At 42.4% G+C, this 24602-nt stretch overlaps 1 protein-coding gene and 1 non-coding gene across 2 annotated transcripts; both read left to right on the top strand.

Moving 5' to 3' along the window:
* Window positions 1-49: 49 nt before the first annotated feature.
* YBX1 (Y-box binding protein 1) lies at window positions 50-24185 on the top strand. The gene is given in 9 exon segments (XM_008151279.3): window positions 50-236; window positions 238-364; window positions 1061-1124; window positions 14598-14631; window positions 16777-16866; window positions 17174-17476; window positions 17982-18064; window positions 22757-23024; window positions 23806-24185. Coding segments are annotated over 8 exon segments (975 nt in total). The 5' UTR covers window positions 50-197; the 3' UTR covers window positions 22992-23024; window positions 23806-24185.
* Window positions 7856-7991, top strand: LOC114235073 (small nucleolar RNA SNORA42/SNORA80 family). Its single transcript, XR_003621253.1, has one exon. It is a non-coding gene; the product is annotated as a small nucleolar RNA SNORA42/SNORA80 family (small nucleolar RNA).
* Window positions 24186-24602: the final 417 nt, after the last annotated feature.

The following is a 24602-nucleotide window of genomic DNA, read 5'->3' as shown; positions in this document are numbered from 1 at the left end:
ACGATGCTTAGGGCGGGTCGATCGCAGGGCATATCCCGCCCGTCCCGCCATTCTCGCTAGTTCGATCGGTAGCGGGAGCGGAGAGCGGACCCCAGAGAGCCCTGAGCAGCCCCACCGCCGCCGCCGGCCTAGTTACCATCACACCCCGGGAGGAGCCGCAGCTGCCACAGCCGGCCCCAGTCACCATCACCGCAACCATGAGCAGCGAGGCCGAAACCCAGCAGCCGCCCGCCGCCCCCCCCCGCCGCCCCCACCCTCAGCGCTGCCGACACCAAGCCCGGCACCACGGGCAGCGGCGCAGGGAGCGGCGGCCCGGGCGGCCTCACATCGGCGGCGCCTGCCGGCGGGGACAAGAAGGTCATCGGTGAGAGCCGGAAGGGAACAGGGGTGGGGCCGTAGGAGAGCCTGGCGGCGGAACCGTTACCCGAAGCGGGGCGAGCCGGCGGGCGCGCGACCGGCGGGGACCAACTCGGTGACGCGCGGCCGCCCCTCCCCCAGGCCTGCGCCCTCGCGGACGCAGGCCCGCCCGGTCCGCGTGCCCGGCAGGCGCGCGCGCGCACCGCCTCCTGCGCCCCTGGACCCCGCGGCCGTGCGCCCCTCCCCCCAGGCGGCCGCGCGCCACCGACCGCGTGTGCGGCGGGGTCCCTCCCTCCCCGTGGGCCGCGTGCGCCGGGGCCCGCGTGCCGTTGTTCCGTCCCCCACCCGTTCCCTTCCGCGTGTACCCTGAGGGCGCGGCGCGCCGCCTACGCAGGCCGAAGTGGGCTGGGCGGCTTCCCCTTTCCTCACGTGCTCCGCGCCCCGCAGCCCCCGCCCGCTGCCTCCGTGCGCACCCTGCCGGGGCCCGCGCCCCTCTCGGTGGCGTCCTCGAGCTCACCCACGTGGACCGCGGAGGCGCCGAGGGCCTCGGATCGCGGCTCCGGAGCAGGCTCTAAAGATAAAGAGAAAGGCTGTCAGGTGGCCTCGGGCCGCCACCGGGAAGCGCCCGAGGGACCGGATGCTGAAGCGTGGCGGTTTTTTAAAAAAAGGGTGTCTGGTAATCGTGGTTTTTTTCCTCCTCCAGCAACGAAGGTTTTGGGAACAGTAAAATGGTTCAATGTAAGGAACGGATATGGTTTCATCAACAGGTGAGCTGACCATCCTACCGCTTGCACTCTCTGCTCCAAGCTGCAGGCTTTGCGAATTTGGGATTAAGCATGCGTGCGTAGGTTGCTGCCTCTGGTGTGTGAGTGGGATTTCTGTTTTCCTTTAGGACTGAAGCGATTAGTGGATCTAGAGATTGTCTTTGTTTTGCAACAAATATTAATTTGAAGTTAACTTAAAGGCAAGTGGAATGAGTGATCCATCTCAGGGCAAACTGATGTAACTAAGATCTATGTCATTCTGTTAAGACTCCGGCCCACCACATTTTTATGCTTATTGTTTTATACGTTACTGAAATTGGTGTTTGAAACTGTGACCCATTGATTAGTATATAGGTTATTACAACTGGTTAACCTTTGGAGGTAACAGGATTTAACAATTCAATTATGTGAGGTCTGGTCATCAAATTGACTAAGGTTATAGTGCCTTTGTTTAACGTTTCAACATACACTGTTTGAATGCCTTCGATGAATTTTATTTTAGGACTGCTTTGACAACAAGAGCTGTTTTCATTTGTTCATAGAGTAAGTAACATCTGGAATAAAATGGCCCTTGCCTTCCTCAGTAATTATTTCCTCCACTCCTTTGTCCCCAAATCATATCTATTAGATCAATTTTATTAAAGCTTTGCTTGTAGCTTTAATAATCATAGAGGCCTTAGTCCATCCTAACAGCTTTCTTTGTATTTGAAGGCAAGGGTACAGACTGCATCTTCGGGAATAATGCTTAGGATTGGTTGTAGCAACCGTGGTGGTAAGGTGCAGTTTGCTCAGTGCTCTTTCACGGTCTCCCTTGTGAGCGAGGCATCATTTTCAAGATGGCTGCCAAGGCTAGTAGTGCAGTTAGTTACATGGGTGTAGTGCACCCTGCGTGCTAGTAGTAGGCTCAGCATCTTACATAGTAGTCTCAGTAGTGACACCATACAGTCATCTCAGCATTTTCTTAAATCCTTACTTTAGAAGGCATTAAACAACTAGAGGTTTAAAAGAACACAAGAAGTAATAACCGAATGCTTGTGAAATGGACAACACTGCAGAAAACCAAATGGGCAAGATCAAGTTTAAAGACAGACATAATTGGCTGATGAAAAACCATTCATTACTCAACCATAAAAGTATTGTTGGGGAGAGCAAAAGAAATTGTAAGTATTGATGGTCTGCTTTCCACGTTTGCAGTTGTGGGGAAATATTTTGTTCCAAAATCTTTAGGAATTTTCCGTCTGTTCTTAACACTGCCTTCCTGCGACAGGCCAAGGCTACATTTTTTCATCAGTTTTTTGATAATGGGTTACCAGTGAGCAAGGAAGGGAATACTTTGGTGCTTATAATTAACCACTTTTTAGTTGATTGATCTCTTAACTTACTAGCATTTCAGTTAGTATTTCCATCTTAATAACCTTTAACAGTGAGTTTTGAATTTGTGTGCTTACTTTGGAAGAGTACATATTCCTGCACTCTTCCTACCCAGCCTTGGATTCTCTGGGTCTAGGGTACATTTTTAATAAGAATGCCAAGGGATTATGGCTTGTGGGTAATACCTTGAAAAACTGCTTTTTAACCTTGACCCAATATAATCAAAGGCTATCACTGGTGTGCACAGTAGAATGGACTGTAATTTGCAGCCCTTTCCCTGTAGATTGTAGTTTGTGTGTGCTTTTAAAATTGTAGCATGTGCCTTCTGTTTGGCTGTATTTTGTTAAATGCATATAGGTTATAATCTTTTTGAAGTGAATAATTGATATTCAAGATGAAAGAGTGGCTCTTTACATTTCTAAATTTTTATTTGATGAGATGCCATTGCTTGAATATTTCTGTTCTGACTTGCAATCAACACAATTGGTCATCCTCCAGGGCAAGTTAAATGTAAATTGGTTTTTGATGATCCTTTGTTTGGAATGTCCAAACCTCAACTATTCTGTCAAATTAACTGGCTCAAATGAGCTTTATATTTCTAAATTAGTTGTTTCAATGATTCTGAGACTTGAATAAGACACTCTACAATCTGACTGCGGCTAAATCCAGGAGAGGTTTGCCTTGATTAAGGGAAAATGTATGTCTCAAAGAACTAAAGTTCTTGAGGCTAACAGTTGGTTAAGTATGTAGAGCCACCTGGAGACGTGGGGTTGGGGAGGGCGGGGGCACTGCCTTTTCATCTAGTTTTTCTGAGAAATTCATTTTGTTTGTATACTGAGTCTGCAAAAGATAATTAGAAAATGTGACCAATAGGGTCTTGTTTACCCTCCCCCCTTATTTTTAATTTTTAAATTTTACTATGAAAAACTTGACTCAAAACTGTTAAAGGCGACATTAGAAGGATACCACATGGGTCAGTGGTTTCAGGATTTGAATCTCTGCTTTTTTAAATTAGAAACCTGGTTTTGTCCTTTGCTTCTAGCTGTTGTGGATTGATCCATGTTTACCAAACTCATAAAAGGTTGGCATGAATAAGTAAAAATTTTCAATGGGACGTGTATCTTTTATAATGACCAGAATAGGAATACTCTTCTGTTCTCCCGGGTAATTTTTTATTGATTTCAGAGTGAGAGAGGTAGAAACATCAAGAATGAGAATCATTGACCAACTGCTTCCTGCACACTCCCTGCTGGGGATCAAGCCCACAACCTGGGCATGTGCCCTGACCTTGGATAGAACCATGACCTCCTGGTTCATGGATCAATGTTGGCCAGGCTGGACAATACAGTGTCTTAAAAAGAAATGTGATTAATTTCTGTCATTTAAAATTCAGGAGTTAGCACCGAAAATATCGAGAATTTTACTTTTAGGACCTATAGTCCCAGGCAAATAAAAAGTTCTTCTGGCTATGAATATTATTATCACATTTAAATGAGGCATACTGTTATATTGAAATTCAACCAGTCCAGTAGAAGACACCGATTTCCCTTCCTGTCTGGCTTTTGTGTATGCATTTGAATGTATTACCCATGAGCTAAGAAACAACACTTAGCTATCCCTCTTTACAAAAATACTGTACTTAGTCGTAACATTGACAGGACTAAGTACAGTATTTTTGTAAAGAGGGATAGCTCTTGGCAGGGGTGGGGGAATGTGGGTGTCCCTTTTTGGTGATTTCATGTGTGTAAAGGTGACTTCCTTCACACAATAAGTACAAGTAATGTTTATCAAATACTTACCGTTATTTAAATGCCTTAAATGAACCAATCGATGTAATCTGCAAGCCTTTGAGATACAAGATTGGCTTTACAAATTAAAGGACTTGCTTAATAGTTAATATTGGGAGGCAATTAAGGAATTAAAGGAGAGAACATCGAGCCTTAATTTCACTTCTGAATCTTGTTTTGTTGATTTTGTATGGCTGAGCTAAGAATGGGTTTTACCTTTTTATAATTTTTTAAAAAATATTTTTATTGATTTTTTTTTTACAGAGAAGAAGGGAGAATGATAGAGAGCTAGAAACATGGATGAGAGAGAATCATCGACCAGCTGCCTCCTGCACACCCCCTACCGGGGATGTGCCCGCAACCAATGTACAGGCCCTTGACCAGGAATCGAACCTGGGACCTTTCAGTCCACAGACCGACGCTCTATCCACTGAGCCAAACCGGTTTCGGCGGGTTTTACCTTTTTAAAGGGTTTTTTAAAACATGCAATAGCGTCTGTGACCCCACAAAGCCTTAAATACTATATGGTTCTTAAAAGGAATAGATTTGGGGACAGGGGAGGCATAATAATATATTTAAGTAGTTCCCAAGTTATGTCTTAAAACATGACTTAGAGCTGGGCTCTTATGGCAATGACTTGAATATAGAGCACTTTAGGATTGATTTAGATGCTGGTTTATGTTAGCCACTGATCTGAATGAAGACCAGAAATCTTGCAGTGTTCACCAAGTCGCTGATATGTAAAATCTAGAATAGCCAAGTAATGTATTCACTTTCGGCTTTCCTAGTAGGGTCTGTTAATTGCTGAGTCTCCCACCCTTCAAATCTCAGCCCTTGGAAGCACTTTTAACAGTTGATAGCTCAATTGGATGTTTCCTTTCAGATTTAACTCATTGGAATTAATAATGGTATTCAAAGTGTGTTTCCATTTTGGGGGGGACACCATGTAGATGGTAAATGCTGGAGTTTGTGTAACCAAAGGGCTATAAATTAATTTATGCAGTTGGACAAATTAAGCTGTTAAAATTGGCTTGGTGTGGTAATCTTCAATAAGAGCATTTCATATGGCTAGATAAGCTTCTATGGTAGGTCTTGTTTAAACCAATCCTGTGGTTTGTAAAAAAAATGTTTCCTGAAATGTTTAGGATATCTTAAAATTATTTTAAATCTGGGTAGATTTAATAGTATAGAAATTTAGTGCTGGCTACATGTTTTTACGTTGTGCTACATTAGGAACTATTAAAGAGACTTCTGTTTTTTGGGGGTATTTTTTAATCCAGCAGGATTTCTTCCTTTTTGTTTGCTTATTTTTTAAAATACATTTTTATTAATTTCACAGAGGAAGGGAGAAGGAGTGATGTTATAAATATCAATGATGAGCGAAAATCATTGATCATCTGCCTCTTGCACACCCCCCGCTGGGGATCGAGCCCAAAACCTGGGCTTATACCCTGACAGGGAATCGAAACATGACCTCCTGGTTCATAGGTTGATCTCAACCACTGAGCCAAGCGGCTGCGCTCTTCCTTTTCCTTCAGCCTCTTGCTATCTGTGTGGTTCCTTTTTTTTTTCTCTCTCTCTTGAAGTCATACTGTGTTCTAATTTACTGAATTGACAATACTATACTATTTCTAGACAGGTTGAAAACAACCTGCCAACAATGTTTTTGTTTTTTGTGTTTTAGTTTTTGTGGGTTTTTTTTTTTTTTCAGTAAAAATTTTCAGTAGTAAATAATGTCTTTATTAATAAAATAAGCGGAGTACATTTGCTCTGCAGGAGAATGGGATGACTGATGTGTGATCTATAGAATGACACTGTTGGAATAGTAACAATAAGTACAAAATACAGTAGTAATAAGTATAAAATACATATCCGGTTGTAAAGACAGTATGAAAAGAGAAATGTAACATCAATTTTTTATCTTGATTATATGTGTTGAAATGATAAGATTAATTTGCCTGCTTTTATTATAGCTACTAGAAAACAAACTTAGATGCAGTATTTGGCTTGTATTTTACTTCTGTTGGACAGCAGTTCTAGAACCCAGAATGCAAGTTAAGATTATTTCAATTGGCAGCAGTATGGAGGAGCTTAGGTTTGATTATATAGTGTGGCCTTGGTTAGGGTTTTAAAAAGTGATAATTATCTAACATTAAATAGGTATAAAGTCCCCACTTTATAAATAAAGCAACTTGCCCAAGATCATGTAGTTAGGGATAGAATAGCCACCATTCCAACCTTGGTTTTCAGTGGTCCTAGTAAGGAGCTCTCAACCACTGTCCTCTATATTCTGCCTGCCCTCTCCCATGCCTCATCTGATTAGTATGACTTAATGTAATATATAATATGTAGAAAATCATAATTGGTAATTCAGCTGCTGCATTGGGTTGAATGGTAAGGGTTGGGGGAGGGGTGTAGCAGAGCCCTGGTCTAAACACGTGGAATAACTTTGCGTACTGCAGATGATGTATTAGGGATGCTTGTTGTCGTCATTCTTGCTAAAAATTGGGAGACACCAATATACAGTAATCTACCTCTAAAGCTAAAATATAAAGATTTCTGAACTGATCTTTTATTGAGTTCTCAACATAGTAAAGACCAAGACTTGTGGACTCAAAATTTTACTGTGAGCAGATGCTTCATTTTCCTGATTTGTAGAATGGGGAGTTAATAATAGCACCTACCTCAGGATTGAATGATACAGATAAAGCACTTGGCAAAGTATCTGGAACTTAAACCCGTAGTAATGTAAGCTGTTATGTATCTATCTGGTTTAGTTTTCCCATTTTGCAGGTGAAAAAGATCCAGTGAGGAGGAGGCAGCTTTTCAAGGTTACACAGCTATTAATAGTAGAATGAGGGCTAAAAGTCTTCCCTGTTAGCAGTGCGGAATTTCTGGGTAGTCATTTAACAAGTTGCAGCTAGATTTATTTACTGCATCTAAACCATAGTATTCTATCTTGGCTAAAAACTAAATTTGTTGCTGTCAAATTTCCTTCTAAAATCAAATACACTTTGGTCATGATGAAATAGTTCCCTCTCTCCACCCCACCCATGTCTATGGGGAATATAGTCCAAGTTCCTCAAGATAAGATTTGATCACACCACTCAGAAAGTCACGTGATTTTAAACTTAGGGATTGTTTCTTTCTGGAATTTTCCATTTAATATTTTCAAACTGGATGAAAGGGAGCTCTACTGTAATTCTTACCTAGTAGGCTAACATAATAAATGAGTGCTGTGTTTCTTGACATGACATCATTTGTCAACCTGTATTGGTTTCAAGACACACACACACCAAAATCCTGAGGATACTCAAGTCCTAATGCTTACTGTAACTGAGCTCAAAGGTTGCAAAAATCAAGACTGGTTGAAATAGCAAACAACTTTTAACCTGGGTATGGATGAGGATGGCATCGAGGAACTCTTAAATTATGATTCCTTAGAAATAGACTAATGAGTTGTTAAAGCTAGAGAGTTGTTAAAGCTAGCTGCCCCGCCCCCAAGAAAATTCACTGTGAAGGGTTTAGCAGGAGCTTTTGCAGACCTCAACAAGCTTGTTTAAAAGTTTGAAAATTGCATGGTCATGATTTATGGGGGGCCCTTCCCTGTGGGCCTCTCATAGTGGACCCATGCCAGAGGAAGTTGCAGCCTCAAACCATTGCCCAGCCTCCTTACCCTTGGGCTGTGAGCACTGAAGGGGGCTGTACAATATAGAAAAAAAAAATAGAAGTTTGAAAATATGGGACCCCCCCCCCCACATCAAAAGATTTTCCTTAATAGAGTAATGTTCATGGTGCATTATCTGCATACAACAATTCTATGATGAAAAAAAGAAACTACAGACAAGTTTCTGACGAGTGACACACTAGAGCTTCGATTGAGCAGGTACTTCAGAAGGCATTCCTTGAAGAAGGCATTGTTATACGAGATGACAGCTCCATGCAGTGATTTCCCCTGAAGGACCTCCCAGTGGGACAGATGTGGAGGTGGAAGGACCCTAATGTTGATCCTGACCCTGTGTTGGGCCTAAGCTAATGTGTGTGTTTATGTCTTAGTTGTTTTTTTTAACAAGAACATTTTAAAAACTTACCGTGTAAGTAGATGAAGAAAAGATTTTTTTGTGCAGCTATACAATTTTTATGTTTTAAGCTAAGTGTTGTTACAAAAGTCTAAGTAATGGAAAGTAATGCCCTAGGCCAGTGCCGCTCTGTTGACTAATGAGTTTGCCGACCACTGCCTTAGGGAAAAACACTTAAAAAAACATTTTAATAATGTACTAATGTCTTTAACCTGAAGTCAAAACTTCTGGGTAAGGGTAATGCCTTACGCAGTGGTTGTCAAACTCATTAGTCAACAGAGCGGCAAATCACGGCTCGAGAACCACAGTTTGCTGACCACTGCCCTAGGCCTTCACATTCATTCACTTAATTCACTGACTCACCCAGAGCAACTTCCAGTCCTACAGGCTCCATTCATGGTCAGTGCCATATACCGGCATACCATTTTTATCTTTTATACTGTATTTTATGGTGTCCTTTCTGTTTAGATACACAAACACCATTGTGTTTACAGTTGCCTACAGTAACATCTTGTACAGGTTTGTAGTCTAGGTTTGTGTAAAGGCACTCTGGTTGCATGACAAAATCACCAAATGATGCATTTATCAGAATGAAAGTAAATGCTATACATAGCATACATCAGTGACTCTTCTTTCCCGAAACCCCCTTTCCGCATGCACCCTGGTTGGCTGAATCCCGGGGTGTGGAAGCTGCAGGTGTAGGGGTCCAACTGTTTTCTAGGAGATGACGATCTTGTGCTTTTTTTGCTTGGGTCCAGAGAACTTTATTGCTAGTGCATGACAAGGTAGGGCTCTCTAAGCTCCTTCCCTTCTTCAGGGGGTCTGGGTTGGAAACTGGTTGTCAGGAGATTCTCTGTTGGATCGATTTGGGGCAAGGACTCCCCAATAGCCAAGGGCCTCTTACTCCTTGGAGGCCATGTAGACCATAAGGTTCACCACCCTTTTGCAGTAGCCCAGTTCATTGTCATCCCAGGAAATGAGCTTGACAAAGTAATCAGTGCCAGCCCCAGCATCAGAGGTGGAAGAATTGGTGTCGCTGTTAAGTTGCAGGAGTTGGCCTGCTTCTTAGGATAGCACAGGATGAAGGGGCTTCTGATGCTTACTTCACCTCCTTGATGTCTTTGTATTTGGTACCTTTCTTCAGGTGGCAGGTCAGATTCACATCAACACATTGGGGATAGGGCCACGGAAGGCCTTTCCAATGAGCTTCCCATTCAACTCAGGGATGATCTGGGTGGCCGTGACGGCGTGGACTGAGGGAGTTGTCATTACTTGTATGGTTCACACCCATCCCAAACATGGGGGCATTTGCAGAAGGGACAGCAATGATGACCTTCTTGGCTCCAGCCTTCTCCATGGTGGTGAAGACACTAGTGAACTTCACAACATATCCAGCACCAGCATCACCTCATTTGATGTTGGCAGGATCTCCTCTCATTCCTGGAAGATGGAGATGGACTTTGCATTGATGACAAGTTTTGTGTTCTTAGCCTGTGCCTTTGAAGTTGCTATAGGTAGAATCATGCTGAACATGTAGACCAGTTGAGGTCAATGAAGGGGTCATTGATGGCAACAATATCTACTTTGCCAGAGTTAAAAGCAGCCCTGGTGACCACATGCCCAATAACAGCCAAATCCATTTGCTCTGACCTTCACCATCATGTCTCAAGGTTGCAGCTGTCTGTTGAACAGGAGGAGCAGAGAGTCTCCTTGTACTGTTTTTAAGAAGATTGTCCTAACTAGATAAGTAGTTTAGGAACATTTTCTAATATTCCTTCTATAACCCTGAAATAAAATTCATAGATAAACTACTTTTTTGTTGTTGTTAATCCTCACTTGAGGATATTTTTCCATTGATTTTTAGAGAGAGGGAAAGACAAACATCGATGTGAGAGTTTAGTTGCCTCCTGTACACGCCTGGACCAGGGCCTGGCCCAGGGAGGAGCCTGCAACCTAGGTACGTGCCCTTGACCGGAATCGAACCCGGACCCTTCAGTCCGTAGGCTGATGCTCTGTCAACTAAGCCAAACCAGCTAGGGCAGATAAACTACTTTTATTTCTTTTTATTACAGTGTATAATGTTTTGATATAAATAACTATTTGCAACTTCTTTAGAAGGCATGGTGAACAGTCAGTGCTACTATAAATATGGATTGATAAAAAGAGCACTGGCCCTAACCGGTTTGGTTCAGTGGATAGAGCGTCGGCCTGCGGACTCAAGGGTCCCAGGTTCGATTCCGATCAAAGGTATGTACCTTGGTTGTGGGCACATCCCCAGTAGGGGGTGTGCAGGAGGCAGCTGATGTTTCTCATCGATGTTTCTAACTCTCCCTCTCCCTTCCTCTCTGTAAAAAAATCAATAAAATATATTTTTTAAAAAGCACTATATTGGTTGCCCAGATACACTAGCAGCGTTATTAATTTTAAAAATCCCTCTCCATGGAAGTTGCCTATTTAGTAAATTTTAATGCATATTAGAACAGAAAAAAAATGCTAGATTCAGAAATCAAATACATTATACATTTGCTTACAAGAAAGTCGAGTAGGATACCACATAGTTTTTACCTAGTCATCCAGCAAGCCTGACACCCTTCAACCCGTAATGCAAATAGTGCCCCCTGTCTCTGGAACAACTTTAAATGCCTTTTGGTGGCCAATACTGCCCTCATTGAGAATCACTCTTACAGACTTCCCCCACCTTCCCTAATTTTTCTCTACTGATATTCTAAATTTCTACCAATTTTTTGTCCCCTTACAGCAGGGGTGGAGAATCTTTTTTTCTGCCAAGGGCCGTTTGGATGTTAATAACATCATTCACGGGTCATACAAAATTGTCAACTTAAAGGTTAGCCTGCTCTATTTGGTCAGATATTTAACTCACCCCAATGCCTTGGAAGAGCCAGCCCAAATGGCCTGCTGAGGCTGGACATTCCAGCCCCTGCCATCATGTTGGTCTTAAAAACTAATTGGTGGTGGTTATGAAACTTTGTAGATGGGCAGTAAAGCTGTCCTGTTAAATATCCTCCTGTTAATGATATTCCAGGTTATATGGGTTCTTAGGTGTATGCTTTGCACTATGGATCAGCCAGGAGCCCCATAGTCAATAAGCCAGTCAATCTAGTTCATTTTAACCTTTGTTCCTTTTTTTTTTTTTTTTTTTTTTTTTTTTTTTTTTTTTTTTAATTTCTTTATTGATTAAGGTGTCACATATTTGTCCTCATCCCCCCATTCCCATCCCACCCCTCTCCCCACGCATGCCCCAATCCCCTGTTGAACTTAACCGTTGGATAGGCTTATATGCATGCATACAGGTCCTTTGGTTGAACTCTCCCCCTCCCCCCACCCTCCCCCTACCCTCCCCTATCCTCCCTCTGAGGCCCGATAGTCCGATCGATGCCTCCTTGCTTCTGGTTCTGTTCTTGTTCCTCAGTCTATGTTGTTCCTCATTTCCTCTAGATGAACGAGATCCAATGTCACTAGATATATACTAATAAGAACTGAATGTGAGACGAGCAATAATATTTATGCTGACAGGCAAATGAATCAATCTGTAGCGAGCTTCCCCCTGGACCAACAGTTCTTTTGAGACCCAATTTCGATGTCCAGTAGTTCCTTATGTGTACATGTCAGCACTGACCCCTCAGCTCTGGATGGTGGACAAATGGTGGTAATGGAGGTCTGACTCCCTCTGGTTTGGTCTCGGCCGATCCCAGGGGCACGGCGTCACCTGGACTAAGGGGCACGTGGCCTCACCCATACCCAAGGGGCGCGTGGTCTCACCCGGGCCTGGGACCCAGCCTCACCCGGATGGATCCAGGGGCGCACGGCCTCACCCGGACCCAGGATCTGGCTTCACCCGTACCCAAGGACGCTTGGCCTCTCCCAGACCCAGGGGCACGTGGCCTCACCCGGGCTTAGTTGCACAAGGCCTCACCTGGATCCAGGGACACATGGTCTCTCCCGGACCCAGGGACGCTTGGCCTCTCCCAGACCCAGGGCCACTTGGGCTCACCCGGGCCTAGGTGCACGAGGCCTCATCCGGATCCAGGGACGCATGGTCTCACCCGGACCCAGGGACGCTTGGCCGCTCCCAGACCCAGGGCCACTGGGGCTCACCCGGGCCTAGGTGCACGAGGCCTCACCCGGATCCTGGGACACATGGTCTCACCCGGACCCAGGGATGCTTGGCCTCTCCCAGATCCAGGGCCACTTGGGCTCACCCGGGCCTAGGTGCACGAGGCCTCACCCGGATCCAGGGACACATGGTCTCACCCGGACCCAGGGACGCTTGGCCTCTCCCAGACCCAGGGCCACTTGGGCTCACCCGGGCCTAGGTGCACGAGGCCTCACCCGGATCCAGGGACACATGGTCTCACCCGGACCCAGGGACGCTTGGCCTCTCCCAGACCCAGGGCCACTTGGGCTCACCCGGGCCTAGGTGCACGAGGCCTCACCCGGATCCAGGGACACATGGTCTCACCCAGACCCAGGAACGTTTGGCCACTCCCAGACCCAGGGCCACTTGGGCTCATCCGGGCCTAGGTGCACGAGGCCTCACCCAGATCCAGGGACGCATGGTCTCACCCGGACCCAGGGACGCTTGGCCTCTCCCAGACCCAGGGCCACTTGGGCTCACCCGGGCCTAGGTGCACGAGGCCTCAACCTTTGTTCCTTGACATTAAATAATAGAACTACTGTTGACCCTCACACTCTGGCTTACTAACAGAATGAAGAAGGTGGGAGAACACAACAGTCTAGGAATGTTTCACCTCCAGTGGTGGTTCTTGCTCATGATATCACTACCTTAACCCCAACCTAAAAATGCACATAATTCTCCACTTCTCACTTCTAACATCCATTTATCCACAAAGTTTTTCCCATTTTACTGCAAGACATATCAAATACAATTAACATACAGACCCTTAGCCCAGTCCTCTTCTAGATTTCTGAAATAGCTTTTAAATGGACACCTCAAATTTTCCATATTAGCCACTAGATTTTAATCTATATATATAAAAGCCTAAGTGACCATTATGACTGGACTACTGGCCGGTAGCTACGACACGACATGCATGCACTGGCCACCAGGGGGCAGATGGTCAGTGCACTCCCACAGCCAACCTCCCGCTGTCCCTCTCCCCAGCCAGCGTGTCCTAATAGGGCTGATCAGGACTGGGAGAGATGGCCGGCCAGACCAAGGGACCTCACTCGGGCATAAATTCATGCACCCAGCCTCTATTATGTAATAATGGTATCATGCCACATTCCTCTACCTAGAAGGTTTTACTGGCTTCTCTACCTGTATGACTATTTTCACCTCTTATTCTTAACCTCCCACACAGCCATATCGCTTTATGCTCCAGCCAGTTTGAACTCAGTTTGCATTGAATTTACTTAAAGTCCTGAAGCAAATATAGTGGAAAACTACTTATCAGTAGTTTGACTAGACTAATGATTGATGTAAAATGATGCCTAATAGGTTAGAAGGGGTTGTGTGTGCTAGTGGAAAGTTTTATTCATCTTTACCTGCTTAGTTCTCCAGTGTAATGCTTACCACATGAATGATGTGGATATTGGTGGTGTCTGTGTTTGTACTTAATTGTGGTGGGTGGTTTTTTAAAAAGTCAAAACTTTATTTAAGTCATGACAGTATTGAGCAGAGTTCCTGTATACCCCATGCCCACACATGCACAAAGTCCTACACCAGAACCAAAGTTGGTGCGTTCACATGGACACATTATCAACACCTATACTACATGTTGACATTAGGATTCCCTCCTAGTGTTGTACATCTGTGGAGTTTTTAGTGGTCATTTTTATGATCTCAAAGAGGAAGGAAGCTAGTAATGGAAGGAACCATGCACTAGGAGGTAAGAATGGGGTGTGCTGGAACATTGGTAATGTTTAGTAGGATAAGGAGTGGCAGTAGATGTTTCTAGTCACTGCTATCCTCCTAATTAATTAATGGCTTAGTAGGTCACCCTTTGGTTTCTTAGGACTGTTTTATCCTTCCTACAGGTGGTGAGGTTAACAACTGTTGGCAGTTGCTTAGTCTTTAAAGCAGAAACCACAGTGGCTTGCTAGTTTTGTTTTTATTGTTTTGTTTCATTTTTAAATTTTCTAATGGCTGGTTGGCAGCCCAAAATCTCTAATAATAGGAAAATAGGGGGAAATGCATAAAAGGCATCATGAAATGTATTCCATTTTTAACTTATTCAACTTGGTTCTCTTTCTTTCAGGAATGACACCAAGGAAGATGTATTTGTACACCAGGTGGGTGCTTGTGTGGATATTTATGCTTCTGACTCAAGGCTTTTGAGAGGAAAGGGGAGGGTGTCTTCTCAACTAATTCATTTAATTCCCACAGGAAGAGTGATAGGATGCTTAAATCTATTCATTGAGACATATTGGCAGTTTACTTAATTAAGATAGGTGTTTCAAATTGTTATATTGTTAATAGTTACAGCTTTTTAAAATAGAATCACTCAAGTCATTACACTAAGTTTTTAAATCTTAATTTTAGATAAGCAAAAAAAACACACCTCCATTAATCTAAACTTAAAGATGTTTTCAAATGCTATTAGGTTTAACTATGGTAAGGACAGATTACAGTAATCATGGGAGAGGTAGAACAGAGCTGTACGACATTAACTTGAAATGAATGCTAGAAAACTAGCAGATTAACATTAGTTCTTCTGCTCATTCTAAAGCACTTTGAATGGGTAAGATATGTTTTTACCTTTGGAGAAATTTGGCTGGCTTGGGATTTTTTGAAATCCTCGCTAGTTTAAGGCTAAATGAAGAGGCAGTATGGCAAAGTTGGTAAGCACTCAAATAAATTTTAGGTTGACTTTAGTGTTTTGAGATGAAAGAACTAATAGTAGGTTCTACATGCTAAACTTTCTCAGGTACCATTTAAGGAAAATATTTTGGCGAATACTTGAGCATTAAAGGCTTCATTGTTAAGCCACTACCCTGTGAATACTAATATCTCAATATAATATCCCATACATTATATCAAATATTCCATTGGATTTGAATATCCTCATGGGTGTTCTGCCTGTTCAAAGGAATATGCAGACTTAGGAACAAAAAAAAAAACAGCAAGATTTGTTAGAAACACTAACAGGGTTGGGGAGGGGTTGACTGAAAGAGTTTGGGGGTTTTAATTATCCATGCTTCTGCTATCCCCTATGACTGCAAGTAATTTAGAATTGGTTAAATATGAAAGGTTTGAAAACTATGTGACAGTTTAGATGACAGATGAGATCAAGTTTTTGGCTGAATGAGTGTCACCCACTTGTACTGACCCACAAATGTCACCAAATATGCTCTCCTTTTTATTTTGGAAGTGGCTTCAACATTGACTTGTTTCTTGGGACTTTGGCTGCTCAGGTCTTAGTGATGTACTATCAAGGAGACTGCAGTTCTGGGCAACTTAGATTAATTGGCTTCAGATTGTTGGTTGTCCTGCCTCCTTTGGAATGGAAACGCATGAGGGATCCTGTAATGGTATCGCTGTGATGTAGTTGAATTAACATGGGATTTGGGGTCCCAAGACCTGGATTTAGAAAAGTCTATACTCTGCCACTTATTATCTGTGTGACCTTGGGCAAGTCACCTAACCTTTTAAAGCCTGTTTTATCTGTAAAAAACATAATAAAAAAAGGAATGATAATATCTCATATCATTTGTCATTATGAGAGTGAATAGATAATGTGTGAAAGAACTTTATAGAAGTATTACCCACAAATGTGAGGTGCTATTCTTCCCCCTTTTACTTTGTCATAGCAGTTTAGAGAAAAAGTAAATGTGAGATTTACTGTATTGTGGGGAGTTAATAACCAGCTGTCCCATGCAGTTAGATAATACAAAAAGTGGCATAGTTAATAACATTTGAATTACATTCCATTTGAAGTATTATCACAGGTTGGAAGGGATTTTGGTTGATATTTGTAATTGAGTTTGATACGGTAACACAGGGACAAAGTTGGTTTGGTCAACTTTGAAGCATGCAAAACTAAACTCGCCTGTCATCTAAACTGGCCCTGTGTGGGCTAGCTTCTTCTACTATTAAGTGCAGTCTTTGGGGGATAGATTGATATCCTCATTTTGTTTAAAGTAACAATGCTTTTGCTAAAAGCATTTAAATATTATATGTATATATATTGTTTCTTGAGTATTAAAACTACATGTTTTAGTTTGGAAAATAGTGGTAAAATGCTGGGACATTGTAAGACTGGAGTATTTTGGTTGAGGTTGGGGGTAGTATTGGTCCCTGTTTTTGTAAATTTATTGATGGTTTGGTCTTATTTAAAGCTAATTTAAAGCTAAAATAATATTGACTCTGGTACATTTTAAATGAAAAAGCACGTTATTCTCCCCTGTTAATCTATTTTTGGAATGTGATATTACTAGACTGCCATAAAGAAGAATAACCCCAGGAAGTACCTTCGCAGTGTAGGAGATGGAGAGACTGTGGAGTTTGATGTTGTTGAAGGAGAAAAGGTGAGGATGCTTTTTGTGTAAAGGTTTGACTTCAGTGTGGAAATATTTTGGAGATCTCATCCGTTAGGATGGTGGCTCTAATGTGGATGGATGGGTCAGGTGACCACATGAACACAGGTGCATCAAGCTAATGTATGTGCTGGCTGCAGTTAGAGGGCAATCTCATCAGAACAGTGAGGAACTAATACTTAATCATTTCTATGCACCCCTGGCCACAGACCCTTTTATTTTTTTATTTGTTTTATGTAAATTTTATTTAGTGTACTTACTTCTGTTGTCACTGTCAATATATTATGGCTTTTTGTAGGGTGCGGAGGCAGCAAATGTTACAGGCCCTGGTGGAGTTCCAGTACAAGGCAGTAAATATGCAGCAGACCGTAACCATTATAGACGCTATCCACGTCGCAGGGGTCCTCCACGCAATTACCAGCAGAATTACCAGAATAGTGAGAGTGGGGAAAAGAATGAGGGATCAGAGAGTGCTCCCGAAGGCCAGGGCCAACAGCGCCGGCCCTATCGCAGGCGACGGTTCCCACCTTACTACATGCGGAGACCCTATGGGCGTCGACCACAGTATTCCAACCCTCCTGTACAGGGAGAAGTGATGGAGGTAAGTTATGCCAAAAAGTAAAAGGGTCAGCCCTCTAACCAAAGGGTCATGGGTTTGATTTCTGGTCAAGGGCATATACCTAGGTTGCAAGTTTGGTCCCTAGGCTGATCAGGCTGCATGCTGGAGGCAACCAATCCATGTCTCACATTGAGACTGTTGCTCGCTCACTAGCCCTCCTTCCCTCCCTTCCACTCTCTAAAAAATCAATGGGAAAATATCCTCGGGTGAGGATTAACTTAAAAAAGATAAAAGGATCAACACTATGTGATAACTTGATAGGACTGCATTATGAGCATTTTCTTGGTATATTCTCTATATAATCATAATGAGAAGCACTTTTAACTCCTAATAAGAACCAACAGGATTAATAACTAACTTATAGCATAATCACAATTACTAGATGGTTTTATTTATTTTTAATCCCTGTATTCAAACTTTGGATTTGTCTTGTTAGGCTTTTACTCCATTACTGATCCAGTTGGCTTGATTTCCGTTGTCTTTTCAGGGTGCTGACAACCAGGGTGCAGGAGAACAAGGCAGACCAGTGAGACAGAATATGTATCGGGGCTATAGACCACGATTCCGCAGGTATGGTTTGTATTTAAAATTTTCCCCGAGCATATTTTAAGAATCTGCAGAATCATTTTTCTGTTAACACTTCACATTTGCTTTTGTCAGATGCCTGAAGATAAACCTGAAGTCAATCAGTTATCTTTGAGAATGTGTTACTTACATCCTTTTTGCTGGCTCTGGTTAAAAACAATTTGCATAGATAGGGTCTGCTTATTCAGGGTTGTTTTGTGTGTGTTTTTGCATTATTATATCTTTAGGACCTTTGGGAGGGAGAAGGGTAAAGGTGAGCATTACCTTTCAAACATGAGCAGTTTCTGAAGGTAGCCTAATTTTCCATTAATCATTTCTCATTTTAGGTATATACTTTTGTTAGTCACCCCAAAATGGCAAAATGTAATCAGAGTCTCCAGATGTGATTTCTAAACTAACAGTCTACTCAAGAATCAAACTAATACATTAATAATTACTCCTCCTAAGTGATGATCATTTAAATACCAGCCTTAACTGTAGATGCCAAAATAAGTTTTAAGAAACAAGTTTCTTACTATAAAAATACCCAAAATACAATATAGAAGTCTTCAAAATATCTTGTGACTTTACAGGAAGGGAGGTTTCTGACTAGGAGTTTTGTGTATTTTACCAAAGATGGAGCACTCAATAAAATTTAGGAATTATGGAATCCAGTTGCGATTATACCACCTATAAATGTGCAGTGAGAGTTTTGTAATAGCCAGTGTCTATATATAATGTATGTTTTATTTTATTGATCACTAGCAGCCCGTTTGCACGAAGATTCGTGCAATAGACCTTCATTCACCTGGCTGCCTGCACCAGTTTTCTGACAGCACCGGGGACCCAGGCCTTGGCTGTGGCCACCGCCTTCTGCCTTCTTTCAGGGTCGGGGCTTGGCCCCGGGCGGCAGCCTTGGCTCTGCTGCACCCCAGCCTCCCTGCTACGGATCGTAGGAGCCGACCCCCGTGGTTGCCTGCGATCCATGCAGGCTCCCCACTGGTGCCCAAGGCCGGGAAAGCCTCTGCCCCAGGCTTTCCCGGCCTTGGGCTCCGCCACACCCCAGCATCCCTGCAACGGTTTCCTGGTGGGCGTGGCTTTGTGGGTGTGGTGAAGGTACGGTCAATTTGCATGTTACTCTATTATTAGGTAGGATTGCCCTGTCTTGAGTTTTTCATTAATGAAAATGGACTTGGAGTTACAGCTGTTCATTAAAATTTGAGATTTCTAATTCTCATGCCACTGGAAGATTGCATTAGCCTCATCCTACATGTTGGAGGTAGATGGGAAGGACTGTTTTTTGTTTGTTTTTTAATATTGATTTCAGAGAGAAAGGGATAGAGAGATAGAAACATCAGTGAGAGAGAATCATTGATCTGCTGCCTCCTGCATGCCCCCCACTGGGAATGGAGCCTGCAACTTGGGCATGTGCCCTTGACTAATCGAATCAGGGACCCTTCAGTCCACAGACCCACGATCTGTCCACTGAGCCAAACGAGCTAGGGCGAGGATTGTTTTGATACTGATTGTTGGTCTTTGTTGATCTTGAACTACAGTTCAAACTATTTTAAACCTAGGGATAGATACCTTTTTGAAATACTATATTACAAATATCACAATGTCATTTTTTATTTAAATAGTGATAAATGTTTTTAAAGTTGGTCTAAAAGAGGCTCTCAGCAATCTATCCTCTACATCCATGGATGATACAACAACAGAATCCTTCTCTTCCCCCCTTCCCCCCCCCCCCCCCCCCAGAAACCTTGATTTACCTTTTATGTAACACTATAGAGCTGCCTAGTTTCATTGAGGTCCTTAGAAATAGAACATGGCCCAGCTGGTGTGAATCAGTGGTTGAGCATCAACCTATAGACCAGGAGGTCACAGTCAGTTCCCATTCAGGGCATAAGCCTGGCCTTTGGCCTCAATCTCCAGTGTGAGCGTGCAGGAGGCAGCTGATCAACGATTCTTTCTCATCATTGATGTTTCTGTCTCTCCCTCTCCCTTATCTTCTGAAATCAATAAAAAATATATGTATTTTTAAATAGAAGATGAATTTTTTGTTGAGTGCTTAAGTTGTTTTTGTTTTGGGTCTTGTTTGTTTGTTTTTAGAGAAAGGAAGGGGGGGAAATCCAGTCAGCTGCCTCACACGCCCCCTTCTGGGGATTGAACTCACTACCTTTGGTGTATGGGACAATCCTCCAACCACCTGAGCCGCACTGGCGAGGATAAGTGCTTTGGTCTTACTGTTTGCCTTTTGGGTTAAGTTGACTTAGTCTCATTTGAATGGATAGACTAGTTGGGAGTACTAGATAATTGCTATGTTGACACATAATTGCCTTAAAGTTTATAATGACTCTATTAATGAATGCAGCGCTTCCCAAACTGTTTAACCAGGATTTTTTTTCCCAAAATGATTGGCATGTGACATATACATAGGGTGAAATCCTGATTGGTGTATGTTCAAGAGCAAATTGAAAGAAATCCGAGATGAGTATAGCAGGAGTTTTGCTGAAAAGAGGACAAATGACGTGGCAATGAGAAAAATATGTTATAAAGGATTTTTGCTTATGAGAAATCAGAGCATATTTGTAGACTGAAAAATGCAGTAGAAGAGGACAGTTATTTAAAGTGGGGCCACCAGCATGGTTGTGTTTTTTGAGCCATTTTGAACAACAGGCTCAGACTGGGCAGAGAGTTTGATTTGTCCAGCATTTGTTTATCCAAATGAAGATACTAGGGTTGGGATTGGTTATAATGATTAATGGTGGGCTTTGTATTGGATAGATAAAAGAAAAAGATTCAGGAAGAGTTGGGAACATGGGTGATCAGATTATGTATAGGTTAGGTCCTAGCGGAAATAAAGTAGGGGAGAACAAGAAGGGATAAAATAAGAAGGAATGATTGGAGATTGGAAAGCTTGAAATTAAGACAAAAATAGAAAATGATGGGTGGTAAAGAGTAAAAGCCCAGGCTTTTGGGGTCTGTCATAGCTACAACAGGGAAGGATAGTAAATGGAATGTGCCTAACATGACATTTGAAGCCTTGGGGTTTTAGAAAGAAATGGGGAGAATGGATTTAGAAGTCACGGTGGTGGGACGGGACAGCCACCATTTAAAGGCTGCAAGGAGAAAGCCACAGCAATTTTGCTAAAGACCATGAGTTCTTAGGAAAAAGTGTGGGGCTCTAGCCGGTTTGGCTCAGTGGATAGAGTATCGGTCTGTGGACCAAAGGGTCCCAGGGTCTAGTCCAGTCAAAGGCACATACCTCGGTTGCAGGCTTCTCCCTGGCCCAGGGCACATGCATGAGGCAACCAATTGATGTGTTTTTCTCACATCAGTATTTCCCTCTCTCTTCCACTCTCTAAAAATCAATGGAAGGATTAAAAAATTAGGTACGGATTAAAATAAAAGAAAGTGTGGGTAAAGGGTTTCAGAAGGCTCAGTGGTTGGAAGAAGTAGATTTGGGGGATTTACAGGTGAAAAATGGAATGTAGAGATCTAAATAGGGAATTAGAGTCCATGATTATCAGAACATATAAAAAGACATGATTCCAATCTTGGTGTTCCTTAGACTTTAGGGGGTGCTGTGAGTATCAATGCCAAGTATTGAGGAGGGGCCAGGAAAACATCACTGTTGTCAGTGTTTATGATCACCAGCAAAATAAATCATAGTGTCTTGTCTTGAATTGTGTCTTGTCCTGATATTGTTTGTGGTGCTGATATCTTTAATTTTAGACCATTGAGGATAATTGCTGCAATGTAACACTTGAACTTTGTGGGGGTTTGTTGGTTTTTGTTGTGTTTTTTTTTAAGTGTGTTGCTCAGTGGTGGTTTTTTTTTAACATATTCACCAAGTTATGCAGCCATTACCAGTATCCTAATTCCAGGCATTTTTCATCACCTTCCAATAAAGCATTCTTCAATTCCCCTATACCCTAATCCCTGGCTCGCACTAATCTATTTTCTGTCTCTGGATTTGTCTATTTTGTACATTTCATATAAATGGAATTATATAATGTGGCTTTTGTTCTTTTAACCTGGCTTTCACTTATCCTATTTTTAAGGTTCATCCATGTCATAGCATTCCTTTTTATGGCCAAATTACATTCTATTCTATATATATCACATTTTGTTCATTGATCAGTTGATAGACACTTTGGTTTAACAATTTTTCCACATCCTCACCAACCCTGATTATTTTTCTACCTTTTGATTATGACCATCCTAGTGAGTATGAAGTGGTATCTCATTCATTTCCCCAGGGACTATACTTTCATTTACATGAAGAGGGCATCTTTTCTTTAAATTTGATTTCCTGCCTTTTAAGCCAGTGTTCATCTATAAAGGTTAAGTAGCACTTGTTCCCAAACTTTGTTACTATAAAGCCTATTTAAAAATGTTATAAAATGACATCAAGTGTTAGTCATTTCATGGTTAATTTTGTAATAGATTATGCTATTGGTAAAAGTTTGCTTGTCCAAAATCCAGTTTTAAAGACTCATCTTCCAATTTACACTCCCAAGATCTTGTACCAAGTCATCCCTCAGTTTGGGAAATATAAATTTGCTCTTTTGTTTTTGTTTATCAAGTGGTCTGCAAGCAATTTAGCAAAGAACCAGAAAATGGTGTTAACACTAGTGGGTGGTTAAAGAAATAAGGTTTCATCATTGCAAGTTTGCACAATGTTCATTCCAGGGGCCCTCCTCGCCAAAGACAGCCTAGAGAGGACGGCAATGAAGAAGATAAGGAAAATCAAGGAGATGAGACCCAAGGTCAGCAGCCACCTCAACGTCGGTACCGCCGCAACTTCAATTACCGACGCAGACGCCCAGAAAACCCTAAACCACAAGATGGCAAAGAGACAAAAGCAGCCGATCCACCAGCTGAGAATTCGTCCGCTCCCGAGGCTGAGCAGGGCGGGGCTGAGTAAAAATGCCGGCTTACCATCTTTACCATCATCCGGGTAATTTACCCTAAATAACCTCTAGCCTCTGAGCACTCATGAGTTCATTTATGCAAGAGAAAAGCCCATTTCAGTTTGTATCTTGAATAATCAGGGCTTTTTCAAACTTTTCTGAATGTATTCTGTGATTTCACCAGTTGAGAAAGTTTTGATAACCTTGCCCTAAGAAGTATGTTAGTTACCTTGTGTTATTCTGCATTTTCAAAAAAAATGGGGTAGCTACTAAAATTAATAACCTAGATAATGATGGCCAATATAGTCTCTTTGGAGAAAGTGGTTACCTTAACATATTAATCAATTTCAAAAGTACGGTATTCTTTTTTACTTGATACCGGGAGGCTTGTTGGCTCTGGAATTAACTTTTTTTAAATATGTTTTTATTGATTTGGGGGAGAGGGGAAAAGAACCATCAGTGATGAGACAGAAACACTGATCTGCCTCCTGTACGCCCCCTTGGTGCATGGGATGATGTTAATCTCACTGAGCTACACCGGACTAGCTGGAATTAGCGTTTTTTAGCCAGTGATGCTTTTTGGTTTTGTCCCTCTATGCTATTTTTTGGGTGGCAAAGGTCATCCAGAAACCTGCAAGCAACAGTGTTGTTGCAGCAGTGCCCACCCCTGTTGTGAATCACTGTCCTAGAATAAACCAGTTTGATTTATGTGGACTCCTCCAGGTCACATCCCTACTTAGTCGATGTGACCTGGAGCATTTGGTATATTGAAATAACATTGCAGTGAATTACCAAGATAATCTCTTTTATTATTTTTTTCTTTTACAGTTTAGTCATCCAACAAGAAGAAATACGAAATTCCAGCAATAAGAAATGAACAAAAGATTGGAGCTGAAGACCTTAAGTGCTTGCTTTTTGCCCGTTGACCAGATAACTAGAACTATCTGCATTATCTATGCAGCATGGGGTTTTTATTATTTTTATCTAAAGACGTCTCTTTTTGGTAATGACAAACGTGTTTTTTAAGAAAAAAAAAAAAAAGCCTGGTTTTTCTCAATACACCTTTAAAGGTTTTTAAATTGTTTCATATCTGGTCAAGTTGAGATTTTTAAGAACCTCATTTTTAATTTGTAATAAAAGTTTACAGCTTGATTTTTTCAAAAAAGTCAACAAACTGCAAGCACCTGTTAATAAAGGTCTTAAATAATTGTCTTTGTGTAACTGTCATGTTTTCTTTTGGTTTATAGTCCTTAGTAGGACCCTTAACTTAAACCTGTCTGAAAATAGATTATGCTCTGGGAAATTTTCATAAAGTATATAATCTATTATTGAGTGACGAGGCCCAGCGAGCAAAATCACGAAAGACCAGAGTCCCTCCCGCCACCACAGGACCCATCAGTGCACCTCCTGGTGACAGGTTGTTTGGGAGTTACAGCGTTAGGACCACTGGCTTTTTATAATAGAGATTAGGGGCTCAGTGCACAAATTCGTGCACCTTGAAAGGAACTGTGGGGTGTGAGGCTGCGGTAGGCAGAGGGCCAAGTCTTGGCCCATTCTCTGCCCCTCCTGCCACGGCCCCCTGTCTGCCAGCAGCCCACTCCCGCACCCTGATGGTGCTGACCCTG

This window comes from Eptesicus fuscus, chromosome 9, assembly GCF_027574615.1.
Source record: "Eptesicus fuscus isolate TK198812 chromosome 9, DD_ASM_mEF_20220401, whole genome shotgun sequence".
NCBI lineage: Eukaryota > Metazoa > Chordata > Mammalia > Chiroptera > Vespertilionidae > Eptesicus > Eptesicus fuscus.
The sequence above is the reverse complement of the archived record's forward strand: the minus strand, read 5'-3'. Positions and strand labels throughout refer to the sequence as shown.